Here is a 23,633-nt window from a genome sequence, read left to right on the forward strand (position 1 = left end):
TGTCATTTTTCTTGAGATATTTTGATAAAATTGTTTAGTCTTTTTGACCAAACTTTACTAACAGATAATTATAAAACCTTTGTAGAACAAATACTGTATGCTGAACTGTATTTTATCTTGTTTAGAAGAGAAGAATGTCCAAAAAGACCCTCAGGAGAACATTTTTCTTTGTGAAGCTTTACGGACTTTTTTTCCAGATCGTGAATTTCTTCATTCATGTGTGATCTCCTTGAAAAATAGGCATATTTCTAAAAGTAGCTGTACTACCAACCACCATCTCAATGTGGTAGACAACCTGACCTTAATGGTAGAATACAGTGACATTCCTGAAGCTAGTCCAGCTGGTAGTACACTGCTAATGATTAAGCGTAAAGCTTTAGATACAGATGATGGAGGATGGCAATTCAAGAAGTCACGGCTGATACAAAACAAACCATCTAAAACAGATACTGATAGTAGTAACCAAGAAAAAGCATCCACAACGACCAGCCCAGAAACTGATGAAGAGATTGAGAAAATGAAGAGTTCTGGCGAATATCCACAGTCTCCTACATTCTGATCCTTTTAGGCCAAAGGAGATTTTTGGTTGGCTGAAGGGTAAAGCAAAACATTTCTGTTATTTTTACTATGTTCAACTATTTGCAGGAATACATAGATAAGTTCTAGTGCATTTATTTTATAAAGTACTTTAAAACATATCAGATACTTTTATTTTAAAACCAAAATCTTTTTGCCCCTTTTACTAAACTGTTGAGGGAAAAGTTTAAATAGATACTCTTTTAAACTTGTATTCTTTAGAATTGGAAAAGAGAGATTAGCTAGCCTTACTTTCACAATATAAAGAAGTCTAAAGTTAATATGCAAATTTACTTCCTTTTTATCTAAGTCGTTAAAATTCTTACTCCTTAAGTTATGATAAATAGTACATTATGGCTAGGGTTGCCAGATAAAATGCTGGACACCATGCAATATTAGGGACATACTTAACATTAAAAAATTATTTGTTTATCTGAAATTCAAATTTAATTGCATGTCCTATACTTTTATTTGCTAAATCTCCTAATTATGGCACAACTATAACACAATACAAATAGTAACCTTTCCCTAGTCTAGAGTCCTTTACACAAAATCGAGTGAATTCAGAATTTGACTACAGAACAAGCCTGGTAATGCAGTGTGTTTGAGATCAGCAATTGGTCAGTTAGCTGAAAAGGCCAGTTTAAGTGGGACTCAGAAATGATACATACATATATACATACATAGGGTGTTTATCACAGAGATTTCATTTTAACATAAAGCACAAGTATACATTCATCTGTCAACTTGTTGTAGGGTCAGGAATGTTTCTGCAAGTGTTAAGTCCAGTGACTGGAGTTCCTATGTAAATGACACCCATTACTTACCCTTTACAATTCCCAGTTTTAGTTTCTTTAAAGTGAAAGACTTAAAGAAACTTGCAAAGCAACCTAAGTACAAAATGCTGATAGGTTTTTTCATTTCACAGCACCCTCCCACTCCCAACCTTACTCAATTGTCCTAACCTAATGAGGTGATAGACCTTATTTGACAACTATTTTTTTTAAATGTAGTTATCAGCTCTTTCCAGGGCATTTACTTAGTTTTCATTGCAACAGTAACTTTCTTTTTAATGCTCATACTTCATCAATGCAAAAACAAATACAAGTGACACAGATCTGAGAACAAAATAGCTGACTCTTGGTAATGCACAACTCAACAGGTTTGGAGAGTCACGGGCTTCAGTAATTTTTAAGGAAGATTGTAAATCCCTAGTTTTATCTAGTGAGTTGGTTAAGTGGAGGTTGGCGAAGAGAATTTTTACTGTGTTTTTTCTATTTGTCTTTTCCACAATTGTGAGAATTTTCCATGAAACATACACATCACATGAAGCCTTCATGTTTCACTCACTGGATGAAATACTGAACACACTTTGCCCATTGCTCTTCCATCTGTTACTTCCTAGGTGATAGAGCAAATTCACAGCTAGTATCAAAAACTATCATTTACCTGTGTTTTAAAATACACTGGTTACCATGGGGTGCTTATGAGGCCCACATAATACCTGGGATGATTTGTGCAGATAATGAGTTTCTGCTGGGATTGTTTTACTGGTTACATAAGCATTGTGGTGTTGCGCAGGGCAGAAGGAGGGGAAACAAACTGTCAATCTGAACCCTAATTTAAAAATAACCATAGCCATCACCAGAGCATATGGAACTTATCACACAGAACATAGATAATGACTAAATGTAAACAACAAAGGAACAAAACTGGATATAAAGGCTAGACTAGGAATAAAGAAACAACAGCAGGCAGCATATGCAAATGTCTTCTGAAAACAATAGCTTGAAATTTTTCAAAGACTGCTTACACACTTATTCAAACTGAAGTCTTAAATGGGCCTTCATACAAAGTTCAATTTGCTAAAACTCTAGAGAGGTACAAAAGCATTTAGCTCCTACTTTTGCACAGCAATCCATCTCCTTTGAAGAAAGCAATGCTCAATTTTCAATTAGAGAAGCTTGCTGAAGTCGTTAGTACACAGCTGATCTTCCATCATTGAGGAGCAAGAGTCCTTATGGGATATTTTTTCCCGTTTATTCTCCATCTTTTGGCAGTTTTTATCATTGGAGTTAAGATAAGATGACGTAATAGATTGCCTGTGGATCAGTTTATTTAAAGGATACTACCAGTTTCAGGATAGACTAGTCCAGGAATAAATGTTAGGTCCCGTGATAGCACCACTAGCCATCCCCATGTTACATCTCTACAAAGAGAAGGCCCACTGTCTTAGCCAGTCATACTTATATTTGCCAGTTAGAAAATCTTCCTGAGCAATTTCAAGTCCACACCCTACACATGGGATTTGCACATTAAGCATTTCACTTTCCTGCACCCATATCCCTAAAATCCCATTTACAAGACAGAATCTGAGCCTAAAGTAAAATTCCAATACAAGTCATCCCTTCCATATTTAATATCCCAGTATCAGTGGTATATTATTGTATGAGCCTGTTTGTGGACCAGATATAAGTGACAATCCCACAGCACCGTTTTTATTCATACGTATGTAAAAGGTAATGAGTATTAACATTTTAAATCTTTTTTTTTTTCTTCTTCTCCCCAAATACCCCCCAGTAGATAGTTGTATACTTTTAGTTGTGGTTCCTTCTAGTTGTGGCATGTGGGATGCCGCCTCAAAACTGCCTGATGAATGGTGCCACGTCCACACCCAGGATCCGAACTCGAGAAACCCTGGGCCACCGAAGTGGGGCATGCACACTTAACCACTCGGCCATGGGGCCGGCACCCCAAATCTTTTTTTTTTTTTAATGAACATTCACTGATTTGGAGAGGAAGCCTCACTTCTGAAGCACTTTTTCCTCATAAGACTTCATATTATTAAGTTTTTAACTTAGTAAGTTTGATAAGATTTAGTCTAGTAATTTTCTACCCAAGTTATTAAATCTTATAGTTTGAGTCAATATTAGCATCACAACCATTTGTAAAATAAGTTTATTGATGATAACCTTATATAATTTACTCCCGATATTTGATGTTACAGACTTTAGGGTCTTTGAGATATGCAGGATCCTTGTATGTAACTGGCATAAACCCTGTAATGAGATAATTAAAGTTCTTCAGAAAAGATAATGAGGAAAATTTTGATTAGCCCAAATCATTTTTTCAGGTACTCTTACCCATTATTTGAGCTCTCTTAATCGCTTTTGTGATTTCTTTTTGTTTCTTCCCACAAAGACCTATAAAAGAAAATGCTTTCTTATTCATAAAAAAGGCCAGTACTCAAACTGCCTAACAATTGTGTAAGTCAAGGAAGGGTTGGAAAATCTGTAAGACAGTAACATCTTAGGCTTTGCAGGCCATACAGTCTCTGTCCTAACTTCTCAGCTCACACCGTCGTAGCTCATAAAGCAGTCAGAGACACTAGTAAACTAAGCTATTTACAAATGATGGCAGATCCAATTTGGCCTATGGGCAGTAGGTCCCTGGTTTACTGGTTTAAATAATCGTCTTGGAAGGACGATAGCGTACTTCAGAACATCAGTGCCGTTTTTTTAGGCCCAAGTTTTCTACATCTTGTCAGCCTCTATAGTTAACTCTGAGCATAAGAAGACACGTGAAATAATCTTTTGGCCTAAGAAGAGCCTTTCTTAAAGTACCTGTAGTATCTAGTCTAATAGTGATTTATAACACTTTGAAAATTTGCCAGTTTTTCTTAAATAAAAGAAGTAGATCTATATAATTCATATCTACATTTAAGTTGCTATAATAGAAAACAAAATACCTGTTATGTGCCTCCCATAAATGCATCCAGTAAATGGAGAAATAAACTGGGACAAAAGCTGGAGTTTGATTGGGAGAGGAAAAAAATTTATATTAATATATTTGTTATTCAACCTTGATTGTGTAAATTTCAAAAAACAAACCTATTTTATGTTACCTTCAAGTTATGTAAAGGTTTATTAATAAATTTCAGAAAATGTCATAAAATATGAATAAAAATATTGAACTATCCCATTAATCAGTCATCTTTTTAAATAACTAATTACTAAACACTCTTACTAGTGTGCAAAAAAGTCTACATAACAGATTAATGAGCATATTCTTTCAGTGCTAAAGCTGTTCTCTTGACTTTTCCACAGATGACTTTTCTAAAATACTGCTGCTTACAACAGGGTACTAAACATTTCATCTCTCATGATAAGCTATCACATAACAGCAGACTACAGTGAGGTCTTCAAAAGGTACAGGTACATCGGGCCATTTGCCGTAATTTATGTTTTATTAATTTAAATTCTTCAGCACTTTCCAGGTGCCAGGCACTTTTCTTGGCACTATGCATAATCCTCCTAATACGTTGCATTTTAAACTTTCTTGGTTTTTCTCCAAGGCAGCTATCACTTTATACTATTGTCAGCAGACTTAGCTCCAGCATTACTCTATCCACTAAATTTGCCACTTTTAATTTGCTGAGTGATGGACAACAGATAAAACTATATTTGAAGCAGTGATACTGGTGTGAGGTAGAGATCAGCTTCACGAGAGGAGCTTTTTCCAAACCACTCAACTCCACCAACTGAGAAGCACTGCTGCCAAGGTGAGCTCTGGCTAAGATGTTTGGGGCAGAGAAAAGAGGAAGAGACGTTGAGCTGAAATAATAGCAAATGAAGGAGAGCCAGGGGGCTCTTATTCGAATAAAATAGATACCCTATACATAGAAGTACAACCAGATTTGAAATTATGAAGTTTCTAAAACAGCTGCCTCTACACAAAGCCTATTATAAAACACTTGATTCTCTTTAGTTGAGACTAGTAAAGAAGCAAAATCCTAAAATCAAGTATCATAGTGAAGTAAAACCAGATCTCACCTGTACATTCTTATAATCTACACGTTTTCCACACAAGATACATTTTTTAAGAGGCTCCTTATAAGGATTTTCCATTGGAATGGGCTAGGATAAAGGAAAAAGAAAATCTGGTAATATAGTTTAATGTGTTAATTTTGAATTAAAAAAATTAAATCTTAACATTACCACATTTAAATCTATCCAAAGGATTAGTACCTTTCTTATTGTGAAAAAGAATAAATACAACAGCTTGGCTTGTAAAAACAATCAAGTACTTCTGAAAATGATTCGCCATTTTAAAGAGTTCACTGTGCTTTGTCCATATTCGTACAAGTATTTTATTTTTAGTTTGGTTAAGGAGGAATTAAGTCATATAGGATTCTGGGATAAAATACAATCTTTGGAGAAAAAAGGGTTTATGGGGGGGAAAAAATTCAAATCTGCAATGAGTGAGTCTCTCCTCAAAGTGTTTTGCCTAGGCTTAAGTTAGTACAATCCCTAATCCATCCCCATATTTCCCTATCAGATGTTTTATCACTATTTTTATGTTATAAAAACACAGTGCCACATGGTTTACTGTAACATAAGGTTCTTTGACCAATTTTATGGCCCCAGACTGCTTTATAAATTTGTGTCAGCCTGGTTGTTGTTTCTTTCTTCACTACTGCCTCTAACGCTTCTGTCCCAATACCTCCCTCCTACAATCAGTATAGGTGTCCTCCGTCCAGAGATTCTTCATCTAGAAATGCCTAAGAAGTCCTTGAACCCCTCCCTGTAGTTCTAGGTAAAATTTCAAATGAATGGGACTGTGTGCCTCTTTCTGAGAGAGCCCATAGCTTTCATTAGAATCTCAGTGGGATTTATAACCTAAAGAGGAGCTCTAGTGATTTCCTTTACTCTCTTGAACTATTGTGTGAATTAGATGACCAGGATGGATGCTCCGAGGAACTGGAGGAGTTCTTTTGTTTTTACCAACTCCTCAGACTTCCTTAATCCAATTTATACTCACTCACATATAATGACTGACTATATTCTTTCTCTACACTGCTAAGTGCTTTGTATGGTCTGATTAGTGTTAAATTATCTTTGCATGTAGCAACAAAATATACTGCCCAAGTCCAATGCTAGTACTTGAAACCCATAAAAATGCATCTACAGGTTGGAAGAAACTGTATTTAATGTCCTGGTATAAAATTAATTTTGATCCCTCATTTACTAAGACAGCCCCCACCCCCAAAGTGATGAAAGGGGTAAAGACAGAATTGAATTTGAAATGGGGAAGAAACTATAGGTAAGGTTTGCACAATCTCTTTGTTGGATTATATGCAATTATTCCATCCACCAAAACTATCTTTATTTTTTAATTCCCAAAGCACGTCCTTAAATTTAAGATCTAGGAAGAAAAATATGGTATTACAGAAGCCGTGCTTCTTGCTGGATTCTAGGAATTCTCTTGCTTCAAAACTCAAGTGTCTATTCATCAATGAATTATAATTTTCAAATTTAGGCTAATGATTATTGTTTTGTCCTCCAGCTGAACTCTATTCAAATAGCTAAAATATAAGAATTGGGTCATATTAGCAAATGCCTTATAAAAAGGAAGAGAAAAAAATTCTTACCAGGTCCTCATTGCTGGTTATCTGTTTATATTGTGAGCAACTTCTCCACAGCACTGCAATTAAAAAGAAAAAACAACAAACCAATTCTTTTTTTTTTTTAATCTGAGTAGCTAAAGGAAGATTTTTGTTTTTATGGAAGCAAGATGAATCAAGGGACACAAGAGAAAGGTTTTATATTCATTAGACTCACAATGACTGGATAGAAACCCTTAGATTTGAGAGAGATTAAGACTTAAGATAGATATGCTTGCTTTCCAGGGCTTTGGGGAAACGGCATATATTTCCCCACCCATAACAACCTCTCACCCGCTTTCTTACTGAAATTTATTTTCCCTTCACTCCATGGTTAGAGACATTTTACTGCAAACACGGGAGAAGCAACAGCAAGGCGCTGTCATCCCAAAGGGAAAAAAAGAGTAACAGATCCCCTACAAAGAGTCGTTATTGATAGAGAAGCGCAGAGAAGATAGAGGGGCGGAAATGACAAGATTCAAGAGCCGACCTTACAATTGCGCCCTGATCCAAGACCTGACAATCTGGGATCTGTGCTGGATGATTCTGGAAACGTCCCTTCCTCACCAAGTTTCCCCGGAGATCTTTAGGCAAGTCTGCCTCTTTTGGATAATCATCTCTCTCTCCTCGTGTGTTTTTAAAAAAAGAGTGTACTGGACATGTCATGTCCCCTCCAGCTTTAAAATACACTAGTATTTTTCATGGGCCATTACAGATTCCAGCCTATCCTGGAGAAACTGAATCGCCTGGAACCGGCGTCGTTTAGCTAAGTGACGACTCCCCCGGCCTAACTAGGGCGGAGGGAACGGCTGCAATGCTCCAAAGGAGCGGAGGATATGCAGACTTTACCCGCGTGAGTCCCGGGATCTGTGAGGCAGACAGTAGCCCTGACGAAGGGGGTCTTTTTCCTCCCCAGACCGCTGCAAACAGCAACCAGAGCTGCCATGGTTCCTCGTCCCTCTCTTCCTTTTCTCTTTCTAAAGCGTCCTGACAAGTCCCTTCCGGTGCTCTTCCCCTGTTGACCCGAGGACTCCATTCAAAGGTTCCGCGGGCGAACTCGGGACAGCAGGAAGAGTAGGTGGGGTTTTCAATGCGCCTGCGCAGCATCTTGGCGGTTCTCACCGTCACCGCGCCACAAGCACCGGAGGCTTGTGATTGGACGAGAAGAAGGCGGGCTCCTACGCTTGTCTCCGCTTCCGGTCGGAGAGCCCTGAAGATTAATTGGTGGTCTTTCCCAAAGGTGGATGGAGGGGCGAGCGCAGTTTCGCCCTGTTGCTGTCTGCGGCCTGTGTTCTACTCGCTGCTCGACTGGGGTTTGGCGGCTGGGTCCCGGGGGACGACATTTGGTCAGGGCCCTCGGCCCCTGCCATGGACGAAGGTGGTTCTCGCATCCGCCGGCGGGTGTCTGTCCGCAAAAGGACCCGTCCCAGCCTAGGCAGCATTTTTGCCGCCCCCACCGCGGCCGAGCTCAAGCCGGGGGATGAAAAGGAAGAACAAGAGGAGAAGGAGATGGGGGCTGGGAGGCGGCGGCGGAAAACCGTGGGCGTGCAACCAGTCGAGGTACAGCCCCCTCAGCTCTCAGATTCCCCCACTTCTTCGTCCCATGCCCCGCCTTTGGGATGATGATGCAAACCCAGGTTGCCTACCGCGCATACCCACTGAACGGGGAGTGGGAGACCAGCCATAGCAGGCTTGGAACAGGAAACTCCAAAATTTTGGCCGTTCCCTTCTCAGGTGCCAGTAATTGACCAATTATCCTTCATTTGACCAAATAGCCTGCATTTGCTCACCTTTGTTATCGCTGGTAATCCTCACTGGCTAGGTGTTGCCTCGTTATCCCGATTTTTATGTAGATATTAAACGAAGACCGAGAGACATAGAAGTTGTGTACGAAGCAAATAAGCATGACAGACGCAAACCTAGACGTTGAACTTAGGCTGCTCCTGCTGTACTAATAAAATCTACCATTTATTGCAGGCCCGTTATGTGCCGGGTAATTCGTTAAACTATTTACGTTATCTGGATTTTACAACAAGAGTCAGGCCCTGAGAAGTTAAGAAACTACGCTTCTGACACCAAATCCTGTGTTTTTAGTCACTGCACTATATTGCTGTCTCCAGATTTACATCTCTTCCGTTCACTACAGCACCATGAGTCATTGTGCAGACTCCCTCTCGATTCCAAATTCCTAGGAACAGAATCTCCTTGGAGTGTCCAGTAGTACAAACATGATTTAGTTACAGGCCAGCTTCTGTAGATTGGAGTGTGGGAGAGGTGAGGGTACTGCAGTAATCAGAAACTTCTAGTGAGATGACATCCCAATTGATGTCTATCAGTCCTGCTACCGCTTTAAGGATTTAGTACTGGCTTAGGAATTAGGATCCCAGCATCACTATACACTATGAGTGCAGTTTAGACAAGTTACTTACCCTCTCTGGGCCTCCATTTCTTCATCTATAAAAAGGGGATGATAGCTAATTCATAGGGTGATTTACATTTAGGTCTATGATTCATTTGTGACCATATATTTATACCTGGTATAGCTCTAGGCTGGAACTTTTATTTTTAATGAAGTTAGGCTTGACCATAAATCTTTTTGTTTTCTTTCCAGAGTTATGACAGTGAAGAGGACATGTTTGATGACTATGATAGCTTTGCTGAAAACTCTTTTTTAGCTCAACTTGATGACCTGGAACAAAAATATATGCCACTTCCTGAACGTAGGGAACATGCTACAGACGTTGCCACTGAAGATCTTTGTTCAGACGGCGTCAAACATAAACTCAGCGTTACTACCTTAGACAACTTTACAGAATTAAAAACAGATGAGCACACAAAGAACCAGAGCGAGTACGAAGATGTCTCTACTGAATCTGGAGCTGATCTTTTGTGTGATGTACCTTCTTCCCAGGTTTTATACTTTGAAAATTTGCAGAACTCCTCAAATGATTTGGGTGATCAGTCTACTAAAGAGAGGGATTGGAACTCATCCTCTCACAAGACTGTGAATGAGGAATTGCCCCGTAGTAGCATAGAGCAACCCCAGCAAATTGATGAATCGTCTTCTACAGTCAAAACTAGTTCAGATGTGAATAGGAAAAAAAGTCTTAAAGATCATCTAAAAAGTACCATGACTGGAAATGCCAAGGCCCAAACACCAATATTTTCTAGGACTAAACAGCTCAAAGAGACTCTCCTGTCTGAAGAAATTAATGTTGCTAAGAAAACAATTGAGTCATTATCAGATGATCTTGGTCCTTTTTATTCATTACCCAGCAAAGTGAGAGACCTTTATGTTCAATTCAAGGGAATTGAAAAATTATATGGTAATGTTTTTTGCTGGAATTAAAAAAAAATTACCATCATTACCATAATATTGGTGCATATCAATAGAAATCAGATACTTCCATGGTCATATTTCTCATCTTAAAAGCAGATCAAAATATCAGTTCTCTCTCAGCTTTCCATCTCTGTCTTGCTACTACTGAACCTCTTTCCTTCCCTATGTGGTCATACTTCTCAGACCTGTTATCCTTGCTGTCTCCTTTTCCTCACCTGAGTAACTCCCAGCCCACTCCAACTCTGCGTTCTGTGCTCTCACTTAAGATGTAATGACTTCACTGTCTAAACCCAGTGATACTTTTAGTTCTTACCTTACCTGACTTCTTATTAGCGTACATGACACAACTTACCCGACCCTTCATGAAACAGTCATTTCTTGACGTCTTGACGTTGCACTCCTGGTTTTCTCTCTGAATGTCTAGCTGTTCATCAGTTTTCTTAGCTGGTCTTTCCTGGCTGGCTCTGACTTCTCTACCAACATTAGTTGTTGAAATTCTGACTACTCAGATGTCTTGAGTGAAAGAAGTTAGTGATTAAAACTAAACATCTTTAAAGACAGCTGAAGTTAAGATTTAAGTGCAAAGAGATAGTATTAATAACAATTAGTGTATCTTGTAATGTTTTTCAAAAGTCCTGGGTCCTTTCAAATATCTGTCATCTTAAACCACGAAGGGACAGTTCCTACCATCCTGGAAGATCAGCCTACCAACTAGTCACTTCCTAAGTATTTCTGAAACTCCTGTGTTAGTATCCTATGAACCATATGAAAACACGGGTTCTCATCTTGGAAGGCAATCAGGTTGGAGTAACAGGACTACAGGAAACAAAGTCTAATATAAGACTGTGCAAGAGTCTAGTAAATTCTAAATTGTGAGATTTGTAGATTCAGAGCTAAAGGTGTCTGTTGCCCGTGAAGTAGATGTTAACTTTCTTCCCTCTTTTCTCCCATCTGCCTCGCCTGTCAGAATGAGTACCATGAGGACAGGGCTCTATCTAACTCATCTTTTTCTTATGTAGCTAGCACTGTGCCTGGTTCACTATGGTAGGTTCTCAACTGCTGGGTGTTGTCAGCCTAGTTATGAGTTCTGTCCCTGTCACTTAAAAACTAGTTTTGCACTCTGAGCCTTAGTTCCTGATCTATTAAAAAGAGATAACGACAATAATAATAATAGTTGTTTTGCAAGTTATGTTCTGTGTCAAGGACATGCCAAATTAGACTTCGGTAATGACTGTCAGTAATTATATTGGTAGCTTGTAAGAACTTAAGTAAATAACAACTTTTTAAATCTCTTTTTACTTGTAAATCTGGCTTAATCACATGACCAATTTAAAGCATAAATATGTGTACTACGTTTTATTGAGCTAAAGCAGTGGTTCTCAAAGTGCAGTTTGTGGACCACAAGATCAGCATCACCTGGAACCCTGTTGAAATGCACATTCTCAGGCTCCACCCCCAGACCTACCGAATCCGATCGTCTAGGGGTGGGAACTGGCCATCTGCTTTAACAAGCCCTGCCGGGGGTTCTGATGTGCCAAAAGTTTGAGTCACTGAGTTAGAGAATCTCAACCTTATGCTGTTACTTTTGCCTTTTTATCATGAAATCACATGATTAACGTGTTTTATATAAATGTTGAGAACTAGGTTAATATAATTTTTTTAACGTGTGAAGATAAATGATATTCTTAAATGTTCATTATTTTCGTCATCTTATAGTTTAATCTGAGTTGGATAAAATGTAGATATGGTCAACTTGTATTTTGGCACAAACATCTGCAGTTTGGTAACTAATGGGTAATACCAGTCTGAAGTACTTTTTAATATTTAAGTATTAAACTTAAGTATTTAAGTATTTTTAAATTTTTTAAAGTAAAAAAATACATAGTCATTTGCATATATTTGGGCGTCACCAATAAGCACAATAAATTAAAGTCACTTGAGTGTCATTCACATGTCACTATTTTTAATACCTTTGTAATATATTCTATGAGTCATTTTTATTTTTTTGTTCTTTTTTTGCTGAGGAAGATTACTGAGCTAACATCTCTTGCCAATCTTCCTCTTTTTGCTTAAGGAAGATCAGCCCTGAGCTAACATCTTTGCCAGTCTTCCTCTATTTTGTGTATGAGTCGCTGCCTCAGCATGACTGCCAATGAGTGGTGTAGGTCCGTGCCCAGGAACTGAACTTGGACTGCCAAAGCAGAGCACACTGAACTTAATCACTAGGCCACAGGGCCAGCCCTGAGTACTTTTTAAAATTTAATTGTTTTGGAAAACAAATGTAATATATTCAAGGCCAAGTTTTCTATGCGTATATTCTTTTTTTTATTTTATTTTTTTCCTTTTTTTCCCCAAGGCCCCCCCCCCGGTACATAGTTGTATATTCTTTGTTGTGGGTCCTTCTAGTTGTGGCATGTGGGATGCTGCCTCAGTGTGGTCTGATGAGCAGTGCCATGTCTGTGCCCAGGATTTGAACCAACGAAATACTGGGCTGCCTGCAGCGGAGCGTGCGAACTTAACCACTCAGCCACGGGGCCAGCCCTATGCATATATTCTTTCTAATATCTGTACATAATTGGGTCCATAGTATCCAACACACATTTATGATCTGCTTTTTTCTCCTAACTGTATATTGAGCATATATAAATCAATCTACCCCGCATTTTCAAGCTGCAAAGAATTACATTGTATGATTGTGTGACAATTCATTCAACCTTTACCCCCTCGATATTTGTTGTTTGTTACTTATAAATAATGCTATGATGAACGTATTCACATAATGTTTATATGCCCTTGCTTTTATTTCTATAGGTGTAGAGTCCTGGGGGTAATACTGCTAGCTTGAAGACTATGTGTGGTTTTGTTTTTGATATTGTGATTTTTGCTAGACTGCTGTCCAAAAAGAGTGTAGCAGTTTGCTCTCATCAGCCATACACAAGAATGCCTGTTTGTCCCCACTCTAGTCAGCTCTGGATTTTACGTGTGTGGGGTGGTTCTTATTTGGTAGTTATTTGTGGGTTTTTTGTTTGTTTATTTTGCCAACCCAATAGGTAACAGTTGAACATCTTTTCATGTATTTATTAGCCATTTGCATTTCTCCCTCCTGTGAAATGTCTTGTCATATCTTTTGCCCATTTTTCTTGTGATAAAATACTGATACACATTTTGAAGACTTTTGATGATCCAGATTGTCAAATTGCCCTACAGAGTAGTTACACTAGTTTTCACACCATGTTTTGGATCTGATGTGATCCTTTTTGTGAGTTCCACCTTGCTAGGTTGTGAAAACCCTAGATGGGCCAGTTAATAATCCTAATCTTTTATGGTTTAAACAGTCTTATCATTTTAAAATGGTATTCAAGCCATTCAAAGTTCAGCTCCCCATGAGAGCTGGTTCAGTATTCTTTCTTAGTTTGTACAAGACTTCATAGACTTTTTTTCCTCCTCGCCCTGTTTCCCTCTAAGGTGGTGTTTGGATGAATGAGGAAGGGAAGCTTACACAATCTCCTTGCAGAACGTATGAGGGAGGCCTCAGAATTCACACAGTTCCTTGTACTGTCCTTTAGTTTCTCTGATGCCCCAGATGGTGCTTCTTGTCCAGCAGGCTGCTGCCTGCTGTGCTGGAATCTTAGACTTAAGTCTGCAGCTGGTGAATGGGTGGGCTAGTTGCCCACCCCGCTAACCAGACCTGAGTGGTATTAGACTCTCACTGGCTGTGCACATCACACATTGGGTTGTTTTGTTTTTGTTTTGTTTTTTCTCTTGGCCCTGAGCTAACATCTCTTGCCAATCTTGCTCTTTTGTTTTCCTCCCCAGAGCCCCAGTGCATAGTTGTATATCCTAGTTGTAAGTCCTTCTGGTTCTTCCATGTGGGATGCCGCCACAGCCTGGCTTGATGAGCGGTGTGTAGGTCTGCGTGCAGGATCCAAACTGGCAAGCCCTGGGCCACCCAAGCAGAGCACATGAACTTAACCGCTACACGACCGGGCCGGCCTCCATAGGGTGTTTTTGACACTTAATATTGATGTATATTTACATTTATCATGAAAAGATTGCTACACATGGAGGGATTTGATCTTTCCTTCATAGGAAACTTTCTTGAGATTGAGATTGTAGAAAGGGAAAATAATGCTTTTTCTCTTAATTCCACAGAATGGCAACATACTTGCTTAACATTGAATTCTGTGCAAGAAAGAAAAAATTTAATATATTCCTTGCCAACGAGTGGTGGAAAAACCCTCGTGGCTGAGATTTTAATGCTACAAGAACTGCTTTGCCGGCGGAAAGATGTTTTAATGATCCTACCATATGTGGCCATTGTCCAAGAAAAGGTATCATTTTTTTTTAACAAGTGATATCTACTAATATTATTTAGACATTAAAATATAAAAACTAGCATAAATGTAACAACTTTTTATTGACTGAGAAGAGGTGCCTCTATTAATAGAGAATTATCTGTATTTTTAGGATGTGCAAAAGCAGTATGGAGGACTGAAAATCTCTTCTAATACTAATTACCTGTTGCAGAAAGAGTTTTGTTTTTCTAAACTGCTGGATTAAACTCAATTTTAAATCTTCTATTGATATTTCGCCTGCTTTTTCAAGCAGAAACTAACCAATTATTTTATTGAAATAAATGAATTATTGTGATTTTTATTACATAATGGGAGACAGTTCAAATTTATCTTCACATTATGTAGTTTAAAAGTTGTATTCATTTTGCAAAGAACAACACATTAATTATGACATTTCTTAGATATGTATGTCTTATCTGAGATCTTGTTCCCATTGATTGGTTTTAAACACCATTTTTAGATTTTTTAAAATCCCTTGAGCATTAATAGAGTTCTTATTTATCTGGTTTGTTTGTTTGTTTTAACTAATATCCTAGATTTCAGGTTTGTCAAGCTTTGGTGTAGAACTGGGTTTCTTTGTTGAAGAATATGCGGGAAGCAAAGGAAGATTTCCTCCAATTAAAAGAAGGGAAAAGAAATCGCTCTACATTGCCACTATTGAAAAAGGGCATAGTCTGGTGAACTCCTTGATTGAAACTGGAAGGATCGGCAGTCTGGGTCTGGTTGTTGTAGATGAGGTTGGTTACTACTTTTAATTTATCAAGACTTCTATTCTACTAACATATCTATTATTCTGTGGATCTGCCTAGTACCTCTATGAGAATAAGTAACTTATTTTTAATATATAGACAATATAGATGAAGACATTTCATGCCTGGTAATTTTAAATTCGGTTTTGTGTCATGTGTTTCTTGAAGAGCAAATATATGCGTGTGTGTATTCAATTTTATAATAGTACTTATGAATTCCAGATGTGTCAGGACATTGGCCCCAGACCTTATTAACTTAAAATACTAATGAAATGATGCATTTGTACTCTAGTTGCTATATGAAAAATGCTTAAGAGTTATAAAACAAAGTTCCTTCTTCATTTCATACAAATATATGCCTATTTTATAGAGGCACTATATGCAGATTTACTTTTCTCTTCTCTCTTTTCTTAAAATCTCAAAGTTGCACATGATTGGTGAAGGAAGCCGTGGGGCCATACTGGAGATGACCCTAGCAAAAATCCTCTACACTAGCAGTAAGTATGTTTTCAAATGTGGTCACCAACTGATTTATAATCAGGAGACCTATAAAAGATGTAATTCTAGCACTAGCCAGATTATGTAACCTGGAGTAAGTTATTTAAGCTTTCTGCCTTAGTTTTTTAATTTCTAAAGTAGGCTTATAAATTTTTGTTGGAAGAATGGATGAGGATAAATGAAATTAACATTTGAAGACATTCCCCCCCCATGATCATCCTCTACTTAGTGGCTGTTTGTGCTTAGGCAGATGACTTAACCTCTCTGTTTCTTCATCTGTAAAAGGGGGATAATAATGGTACTGACCTGGTGGGATTTGGGGAGGATTATATGAGTTAACACATGTAAAGCATTCAGCAATGCCCAGCACATAGCAATCAATAAGAGTTTGCTGCTGCCACCACCGTCAATATCATCATCATCCTAACAAAGCAGCATATTTAAGTACTCAATTTAAGGAGCCATTTTGCAGCACTAGAGTCTTCAAATATATATGAAGCATTTATTCTAAATGTCTTCTCTATTATTTACTGATATGCTATTACAATAACTTATTGTTAGGTATTGCAATACCTTGTATATGGAAAAATTATTAATTATAAAGGTCAAATCTTAAAATTATTTTAAAAATTTTGATAGTAATGATATTTAGGCAGGTTGTAGCACTTTATAATCATTCATTCAAAAAATATTTATTGAGTACCTACTGTATGCCAGGCGCTATTTTAAGTGTTAGGGATACAGCAGTGAATAAAACAAAGTCTTTGGCTTCATCAAACCTATATTTTAATGAAAGTGAACAGACAATAAGCAGATAAACAGGTAAACATGGTGTGTCAGATGGTGACAGCTCTATGAAACGATGTAGAGCAGAGGAAAAGAGGAGCGTGATCCCCTGCTTGTCAAATCCAGCGTGTACTGAATGTCCTTGTCTTGGTTTTTCTTCAGTGTTTGACTGTTTATCATTTTTTTCCTTTGGGTGCTGAGACTTCATTCTCTCTTAGTTTCCCTCCTCTCTCTGTGTGAGGGGTCATGTGTTAGCACTGAGAGCTAGTGCAGCATGATGGCTGAGGACAGACTCTGGAGCTGCATTCAAACCCTGGCTCACTTTCACTGCATTGTGATCTTGTCAAGTTACAGTAACTGTACCTCTGTTTCCTCGTGCGTCACAAATGGATGACAGTAGTAGAACCTTCATCACTGAATTGCTGTAAAGATGACATGAGTTAATCTTTGTAAAGCATCTAGCATAGTACATGCACATAATGGACGTGTGTTTGCTATTGCTGTATGCTTATTTGTCTTTCTATTATCAGTGCGTTGCACTTAATAGATATTTGGATGAAATGAGTCTCTTTAGTTTCTTCCTCTTGTTCTCCCTGTGACACCACTTTCTAAGCGTATTATGTACATTGGTGTTACTGTGGATGCATCTTAGTCTCTTCTCTTGTTTCCTGCTTCATGCGGTTTCTACTAATTCTCATCCACACTCATGTCTTCAAGTGCTTCCTGTGTGCTGATGGGTCCTGATCTGTATTTCCAGCTTTCACCTCTCTTCTGAGTAATATCATCTGCCAGCTGGGCACTCCAACTTGAATATCCTGTGAATAGCTCAGATTCACCGTGTGCAAGTCTAACTCATTTCCTTCAGACCCATTCTTCAGACTGAATTCCGTGCCACCACTTGCCAGCCATCCAGCCAACCAAGCCAGAATCTTTTAATATTTACTCTTGTACATTCTGTCAGCAGCCAAATCCTGATTTACCTCATAAATATATTTTTAAATCCTCTCCGTCCTGTTGCTCTTTACTACTAAATCTTCAGTTCAATACCTCATCCTCTCTTACCAAATTCCCACAGAAATCATCAAGCTCGTTTGTGTGGCTTCAGTCTTGATCCCTGCCCTTTCCCCCACCAAATCCATCTTCTCTGTGCAGTTAGAATGATCTTCCCCAGATGCAAATCCAATTAGTTTATTTTGCTACTTACAATCCTTTAATACCTTCTCTTTGTTTCTGCATAAATCCCAAATTTCTTAGCACAGCCTTTCTTGATTTGGCTGCATGCTCACCTCATCAGCCTCATAGTCCACCCTCATGGAGTGGGAAGAGACAACACATATTCCTCTTTTGGATAACGTCTTGAACAATAATTTCAAGACAAAGGATAGCAGCTGTGAAGAAGTATTTGCTAAGAATGCTTCTTTGATTTTCCATTCAATAGCCAAGTCTATGGAAAGCAGCCATTTTGTACTGCCCAGAAAGTCATGCAGATTCATGAGTTTCACTCCACCTTTATTTAAAAAAAAAAAAAAGAAAAGTTAACAGCCTGATAGCAAGATCCCATAAAGGACTTTAATGTGACAAGAGTTCGGGACCCATTCAGCCCTGCGTCCTATGCTGTACATCTGCCTATAGCCGTACCTGTGGAACATGTTTAACTCTTCATAATGATGGTCCAGCTAGTCAGCAACAAGCATATTGCTGGATTAATACTCTGGTAATAGATTTATTGTTGTTAATGCTGTCAAGTACCAGTGGCATAGCTTTCAGCATCACTGCAACACACAGCCGCCACAGTATGAGAACTGACAGAAGGGTGGCGTGGTTCCCTCACCCCCGGCTGCAGCGATAAGAACACTGAATCTTAACCACTAGACCACCAGGGCTCTCACTGCTGTGGCCTGGGTTTGCTTCCTTGTCAGAGAACCACACCCATCTGTTGGTTGCCATACTGTGTGGCAGCTGCATGTTCCTATGATGCTGAAAGCTATGCCACCAGTATTTCACATACCAGCAGGGTCACCCATGGTGGACAAGTTTCAGCAGAGCTTCTAGACTAAGACAGGTTAGGAAGAAGGACTTGGCCACCCACCTATGAAAAATTGGCCATGAAAACCCTGTGAGTAGCAGTGGAGCATTGTCCTATATAGTGCCAGAAGGTGAGAGGATGGCGCAAAAAGACTGCGCAGGGTTCTGCTCTGCTGTACACAGAATCACTAGGGGTCAGAATCAGAATCGACTTTGTGTCACTAACAACAAAATATATTTGTATTTTTCTTACCTTTTCCCTCCTCTACCCCTCCACCCCCACCTTTCCCAAATCACGCAGGAAGAATTCAGAACCCAAAAAAGTTGCTAAAATTACTATGATGTACTAAAAAACAAATTTTTCTCGATACTTTGGATTTTTTTTTTTTTAGAAACAACTCAAATTATTGGTATGAGTGCAACGTTGAGCAATGTTGAAGACCTGCAAGAGTTCCTTCAAGCAGAGTATTACACCAGTCAGTTTAGACCAGTATGTACCTCAGGTTTACACTGTATTGATTTGTTCTGTAGCATCTTACTTAGAGAAGTAGCAAACGTACTATGTAAAAAAATTGAAGAGCTGGCCCCGTGGCCTAGTGGTTAAGTTCAGCGTGCTCCACTTCGGCAGCCTGGGTTTGGTTTCTGGGCATGGACCTACACCAGTTGTCGGCGGCCATGCTGTGGCAGTGACCTTCCTCAACAACAACAACTAAAAATTCTATAGAATAGTGAAGGGACAGAATTCCAATCACCATGGCTATATACAAATAAGAGTTTGTGTTTAGAGAATGTAAACACTCTGGGGTTGGGGATCTTGGCTTGAGTCTCTAATCTATCTGTAGCACCTGGAACAGTGACTGGCCCGTGGGCCTTTTTTTTTTTCTTTTGAGGAAGATTAGCCCTGAGCTAACATCTGCTACCAATCCTCCTCTTTTTGCTGAGGAAGACTGGCCCTGAGCTAACATCTGTGCCCATCTTCCTCAACTTTATACGTGGGACGCCTACCACAGCATGGCTTTTGCCAAGCAGTGCCATGTCCACACCTCAGATCCGAACCAGCGAACCCTGGGCCGCCAAAAAGTAGAACGTGCGCACTTAACCACTGTGCCACTGGGCCGGCCCCGGCCCGTGGGCCTTCAGTGAATCTTTATTGAATGTAATTTTCCAGACCCATTCCATTTTTCCACTTCTTATTCTCTAAGGTAAATTTTTACATTTGGTCAAAATTTAGTGATTCATGTTTTGAATTATTGGCACATAAAAAAATTATCTTAAAAGTTAAAACGTTTTCAAATATTTATGCTTTGGTAGTTATAATGCTTTTTTAATACGTTAAGACTTCATATGGAGCCAGCCCTGTTGGCCTAATGCTCAAAGTTTGGCACGCTCCGCTTCAGCAGCCTGAGTTCAGTTCCCAGGTGTGGAACCACACCACTCATCTGTTGGTAGCCATGCAGTGGCGGCAGCTCACATAGAAGAACTAGAGGGACTTACAACTGGAATATCTAAGTAGGTACTGGGGCTTTGGGAGGGGAAAAAGGGAGAGAGGGGAAGATTGGCAACAGATGTTAGCTCAGGGTGAACCTTTCCCAGCAGAAAAAAAAAAGACTTCATATGGATTTAAATTTAAACTGCCCAATAATAGTATTCCCAAATGGCATGAAGAAATTAAATAACTGTAATTTGTACTTAGTTGAAAGTAGTAGTACATATACTCTGTCTGCACTACTAGTGTGCATGTTCTAAGTAGGTTTTCAGAAAATAATTTTAATTTGAAATTCGATGTTTTTACATTTGCACCACATCTGCAAATTTTCAAGAGAGATTTTCTGATCTTAACTGTCAAATTAGATGCTATTCTTTTAAAATGCATTGAGCTATGTTTATAAACTTTTTGTCTACAAATACTTAAAAATAAAATGGTGGTATTTAGAATGAAAAGTGATGACTAGTAAAACAGAAAGTTTTAAATCTTAAGGACTAACACAAATAACTCCTTAATAAAAGGTAAAGAGTGTGATCACTTAACTCATTTTTACTTCTTGTGACAAATACAGAAGTGTCTGGTTTCCTTTTAAGATGTGGCAATTCACTTCAAAAGTATTTCTTCAAGGATATTATTACCTATTTTGAAAGCAGAGAAAGAGACTTTAAAAACAAGAAATGATAAAGGAAATACTTAAAGCATGTTTTACATATCTTAGAAAAACTAAAATCTGTATATAGCTGTCCTTCTTTACAAGTCTTTACAACATATTTTGCAAATTTAAAACTCTGGAAAGAGGAATTTATATGTGGTATTAATTGCAAATGTCCTTTTAATTCAAGGTTGAATTAAAAGAATATCTGAAAATAAACGATGCAATATATGAAGTTGACAGCAAAGCTGAGAATGGCATGACTTTTTCACGTGTCCTTGGTTATAAGGTAACATTAATAACCTTCGAACCCAAGTTTCCCAGACTTTGTGCCCGGATGCTCCAGGGCACCACAGAAGATTCACATGGGTACTGCGGGATAGTTGGGTATTTGAGAGGAACAGCTGATGCTTGACATCTGTTGAACACTACTCAAACTACTGGTTCAAGGTAGTTAGTTTCCAATTTCAACATTAGAGCCCAAGACATTGCTTTCTATGTCACATGTCTATGTGAAGTTGGTTATTTTGCAGTTACTGTAAGCAAATACCACGTGAAAATCAGTATGGGACGAGAATTGATGGTGGCGATGTCCAATCTAATTCCACATTTTGAAAGACTGTCCAGTGCCCAGTTGTGCACACATCCCATTAGTGGGCTGTTGTGGTTATTTGAGTGAAATAAAAGTATTTTATCGTTCAATTGATATGTACTACTTATTCAAACAGCTACTACATTGTCAGGAAATACATACTTAGTAAGTTGTTTGGACCTAACTACCTAATAAACAAAACTGTTGGATAGATATTTCTTTTGGCCTTGGGGCTCCATGAACTAAGAAAATTTGGAGACCTCTCCCTTAAATGTTTATTCATTTAGCAGCAACAACAAAAAGAAACGTGTGGGCTATGCAGTTCAGATATTGGTGTATGAGAATGTTAATGTCTGCCATGTTAATGTTCTGTGACTTACATGAAGGATATTCAAAAGAGGAGAAAGGGATTTCACAACTGTTTTAGAATTTTCTGAAGGTATATTCTAAATCTGTATCAGTTTTCAGTAAAGTCAAAAGAAGATTTTAAATAACTTTACATCTTTCTTCATGTTCTTTGAGTTCCTTATATCTGCTTGATAAATATATTTTTTATTTCTGAAAATATGTCCTATGGAACGATTGAATCTCTGTTTTTGAAAACCCTTAGTAATAGTAAAGATATATCTTACTTACACAGTCCGTTGACTGTTATTAGGATCAGTCTGTGTTTCTCACTGAGTACTTTTTTGTTCTGCTTTGGTGAAGATGGGCATGCAGTGGGGTTATTAATAACATTAACTATTTTCACTGCTTTAATTTAAAACTAAATATACCTTAACGAAATCCTAATAACCTAACAGAAATGTAGGACTTAAAATTTTGATATTTTATATAGGTTTCATCTTTCTTTTTAAATTATCAGATTTATTAAATGAGAAGTTCAGAATTATGGATGGTTTGGTTTCCTTTCAGAGCACACTGGTAAAATGACAGATGTTCATGGTTGCTAATTACCTTGTTCCTACCTCTTGTCCTGCAGTACTCTGATACTCTGAAAAAGATAGATCCTGATCACTTGGTCGCATTGGTGACGGAAGTTATTCCCAATTATTCCTGCTTAGTTTTTTGTCCCACTAAGAAGAACTGTGAAAATGTAGCAGAAATGATATGCAAAATTTTAAGCAAGTATGTTAGTCTTTTAGAAATACTGTGTTCTGTTTTATTTTTGTCATGATTTACATGCTGTGTATTCAGTTTATTTAATAAGCACTAATTATTTCTTGCAGAACATTATATTAAGTTGATATACTAGATTCTAAAGGCCTTGACCTTGAAGAAAGTTTAACTATGAAATTCATGTATGTGAAATAGCCAGAGAAGAATTCTAAGGCTGCATGTAAGAGAATGCTAACTAATATAATGGCTTAGTCATCAGTGATTCTCAACCTTGGCTGCACAGTGAATCATCTCCAGGACTTTTAAAAATCCTACTGCCCAGCTACATCCTAGACGATTCAGTGTCTCGGGGCGGGGGGACCCAGGCATCATTGTTCTGTAAAGCTCCCCAGGCAAGTCCAGGATTCAGCCAAGGTCACCCACTGGCTTAGGTAGTCAAAGGACTGATCACTGTAATCCCTGTGGGGACAAATCATATCTTCAGCTTGATGTTCTCTTTAATTAAATATTGTTGCCTTTGTTTTCTTAGTAAACTTTGCACTTAAGTTGTGTAAATATTTAAGCTGAATTTCCTAAGTAATTAAGAAATTTATTGGTTTGTGATTTTATAGTATTTTAATATTGGCTGTGTTATACTCATAGAGATAAGTATAAAGTGACTTTTAGTATGAACAGTTCAGGTTTTTCTGCACCTGTTTGTCTCATGTTTAGTTTAATCTAATTTTTTTCAGACTTTTTTTGGCCCTTAGCCAGTGCTATATCACTACTCATAGACCAGTACTCAGGTTCTAATCTAGCCATCCTCCACCTCCCTCCCCATCGTGCTGTCATGGATTGGTCTAAAATAGAGGTGAATTTGTTGAATAGCACAAAGGTGCAGATGTTTGAGACAATGTCAAGGAGTTTCCCGTTTCGGTAACTGATAGTCTGCCTTTACGATGATGATGTTGATTATAAAAACCCAAGGAAATTAAATTGTCATTGAGGTTTTCTCACCAATCACTCATTTTCTT

At 38.3% G+C, this 23,633-nt stretch overlaps 2 protein-coding genes across 16 annotated transcripts in view; one reads left to right on the forward strand and one right to left on the reverse strand.

The window, feature by feature from the left end:
- The window catches only part of HELQ (helicase, POLQ like), a 150,348-nt gene that overhangs the window by 90,754 nt on the left and 35,961 nt on the right, over window positions 1–23,633 (forward strand). For 5 of the 15 annotated variants that reach the window (XR_001401888.3, XR_011502152.1, XR_011502153.1 and 2 more), the window contains exons 1-8: window positions 8,387–8,578; window positions 9,630–10,344; window positions 14,511–14,689; window positions 15,250–15,450; window positions 15,887–15,959; window positions 19,164–19,261; window positions 21,100–21,198; window positions 22,484–22,629. Coding sequence is in view for 12 of the 15 variants with exons in the window: in XM_014865177.3 (XP_014720663.1) it covers window positions 8,387–8,578; window positions 9,630–10,344; window positions 14,511–14,689; window positions 15,250–15,450; window positions 15,887–15,959; window positions 19,164–19,261; window positions 21,100–21,198; window positions 22,484–22,629 (1,703 nt within the window). In the remaining 3 variants the exon portion in view is untranslated. Of the gene's footprint in view, window positions 1–125; window positions 4,562–8,368; window positions 8,579–9,629; window positions 10,345–14,510; window positions 14,690–15,249; window positions 15,451–15,886; window positions 15,960–19,163; window positions 19,262–20,175; window positions 20,281–21,099; window positions 21,199–22,483; window positions 22,630–23,633 lie in introns of those variants that run through there. The other 10 variants (XM_070505457.1, XM_070505458.1, XM_070505460.1 and 7 more) reach the window with 5 other exon arrangements.
- Window positions 3,519–8,195, reverse strand: MRPS18C (mitochondrial ribosomal protein S18C). Its single transcript, XM_014865182.3, has 6 exons — window positions 7,868–8,195; window positions 7,007–7,059; window positions 5,409–5,492; window positions 4,325–4,382; window positions 3,720–3,779; window positions 3,519–3,635 (listed from the first exon to the last, which is right to left on the reverse strand). The coding sequence occupies exons 1-6, from the start codon at window positions 8,052–8,054 to the stop codon at window positions 3,559–3,561; spliced, it is 519 nt and encodes a 172-aa protein (XP_014720668.1). The 5' UTR covers window positions 8,055–8,195; the 3' UTR covers window positions 3,519–3,558.

Source organism: Equus asinus, chromosome 3 (assembly GCF_041296235.1).
Source record: "Equus asinus isolate D_3611 breed Donkey chromosome 3, EquAss-T2T_v2, whole genome shotgun sequence".
NCBI classification, from domain to species: Eukaryota; Metazoa; Chordata; class Mammalia; order Perissodactyla; family Equidae; genus Equus; species Equus asinus.

Excerpts from the sequence above, each read along its gene's own strand:
- MRPS18C (XM_014865182.3), bottom strand. The coding sequence starts at position 8,054 with ATGGAGTCCTCGGGTCAACAGGGGAAGAGCACCGGAAGGGACTTGTCA. Across the intron at positions 7,060-7,867 it reads AGATCCCGGGACTCACGCGG|TGCTGTGGAGAAGTTGCTCA; the intron begins GTAAAGTCTGCA and ends TTTTAATTGCAG. Across the intron at positions 5,493-7,006 it reads TAACCAGCAATGAGGACCTG|CCCATTCCAATGGAAAATCC; the intron begins GTAAGAATTTTT and ends CCTTTATCCTAG.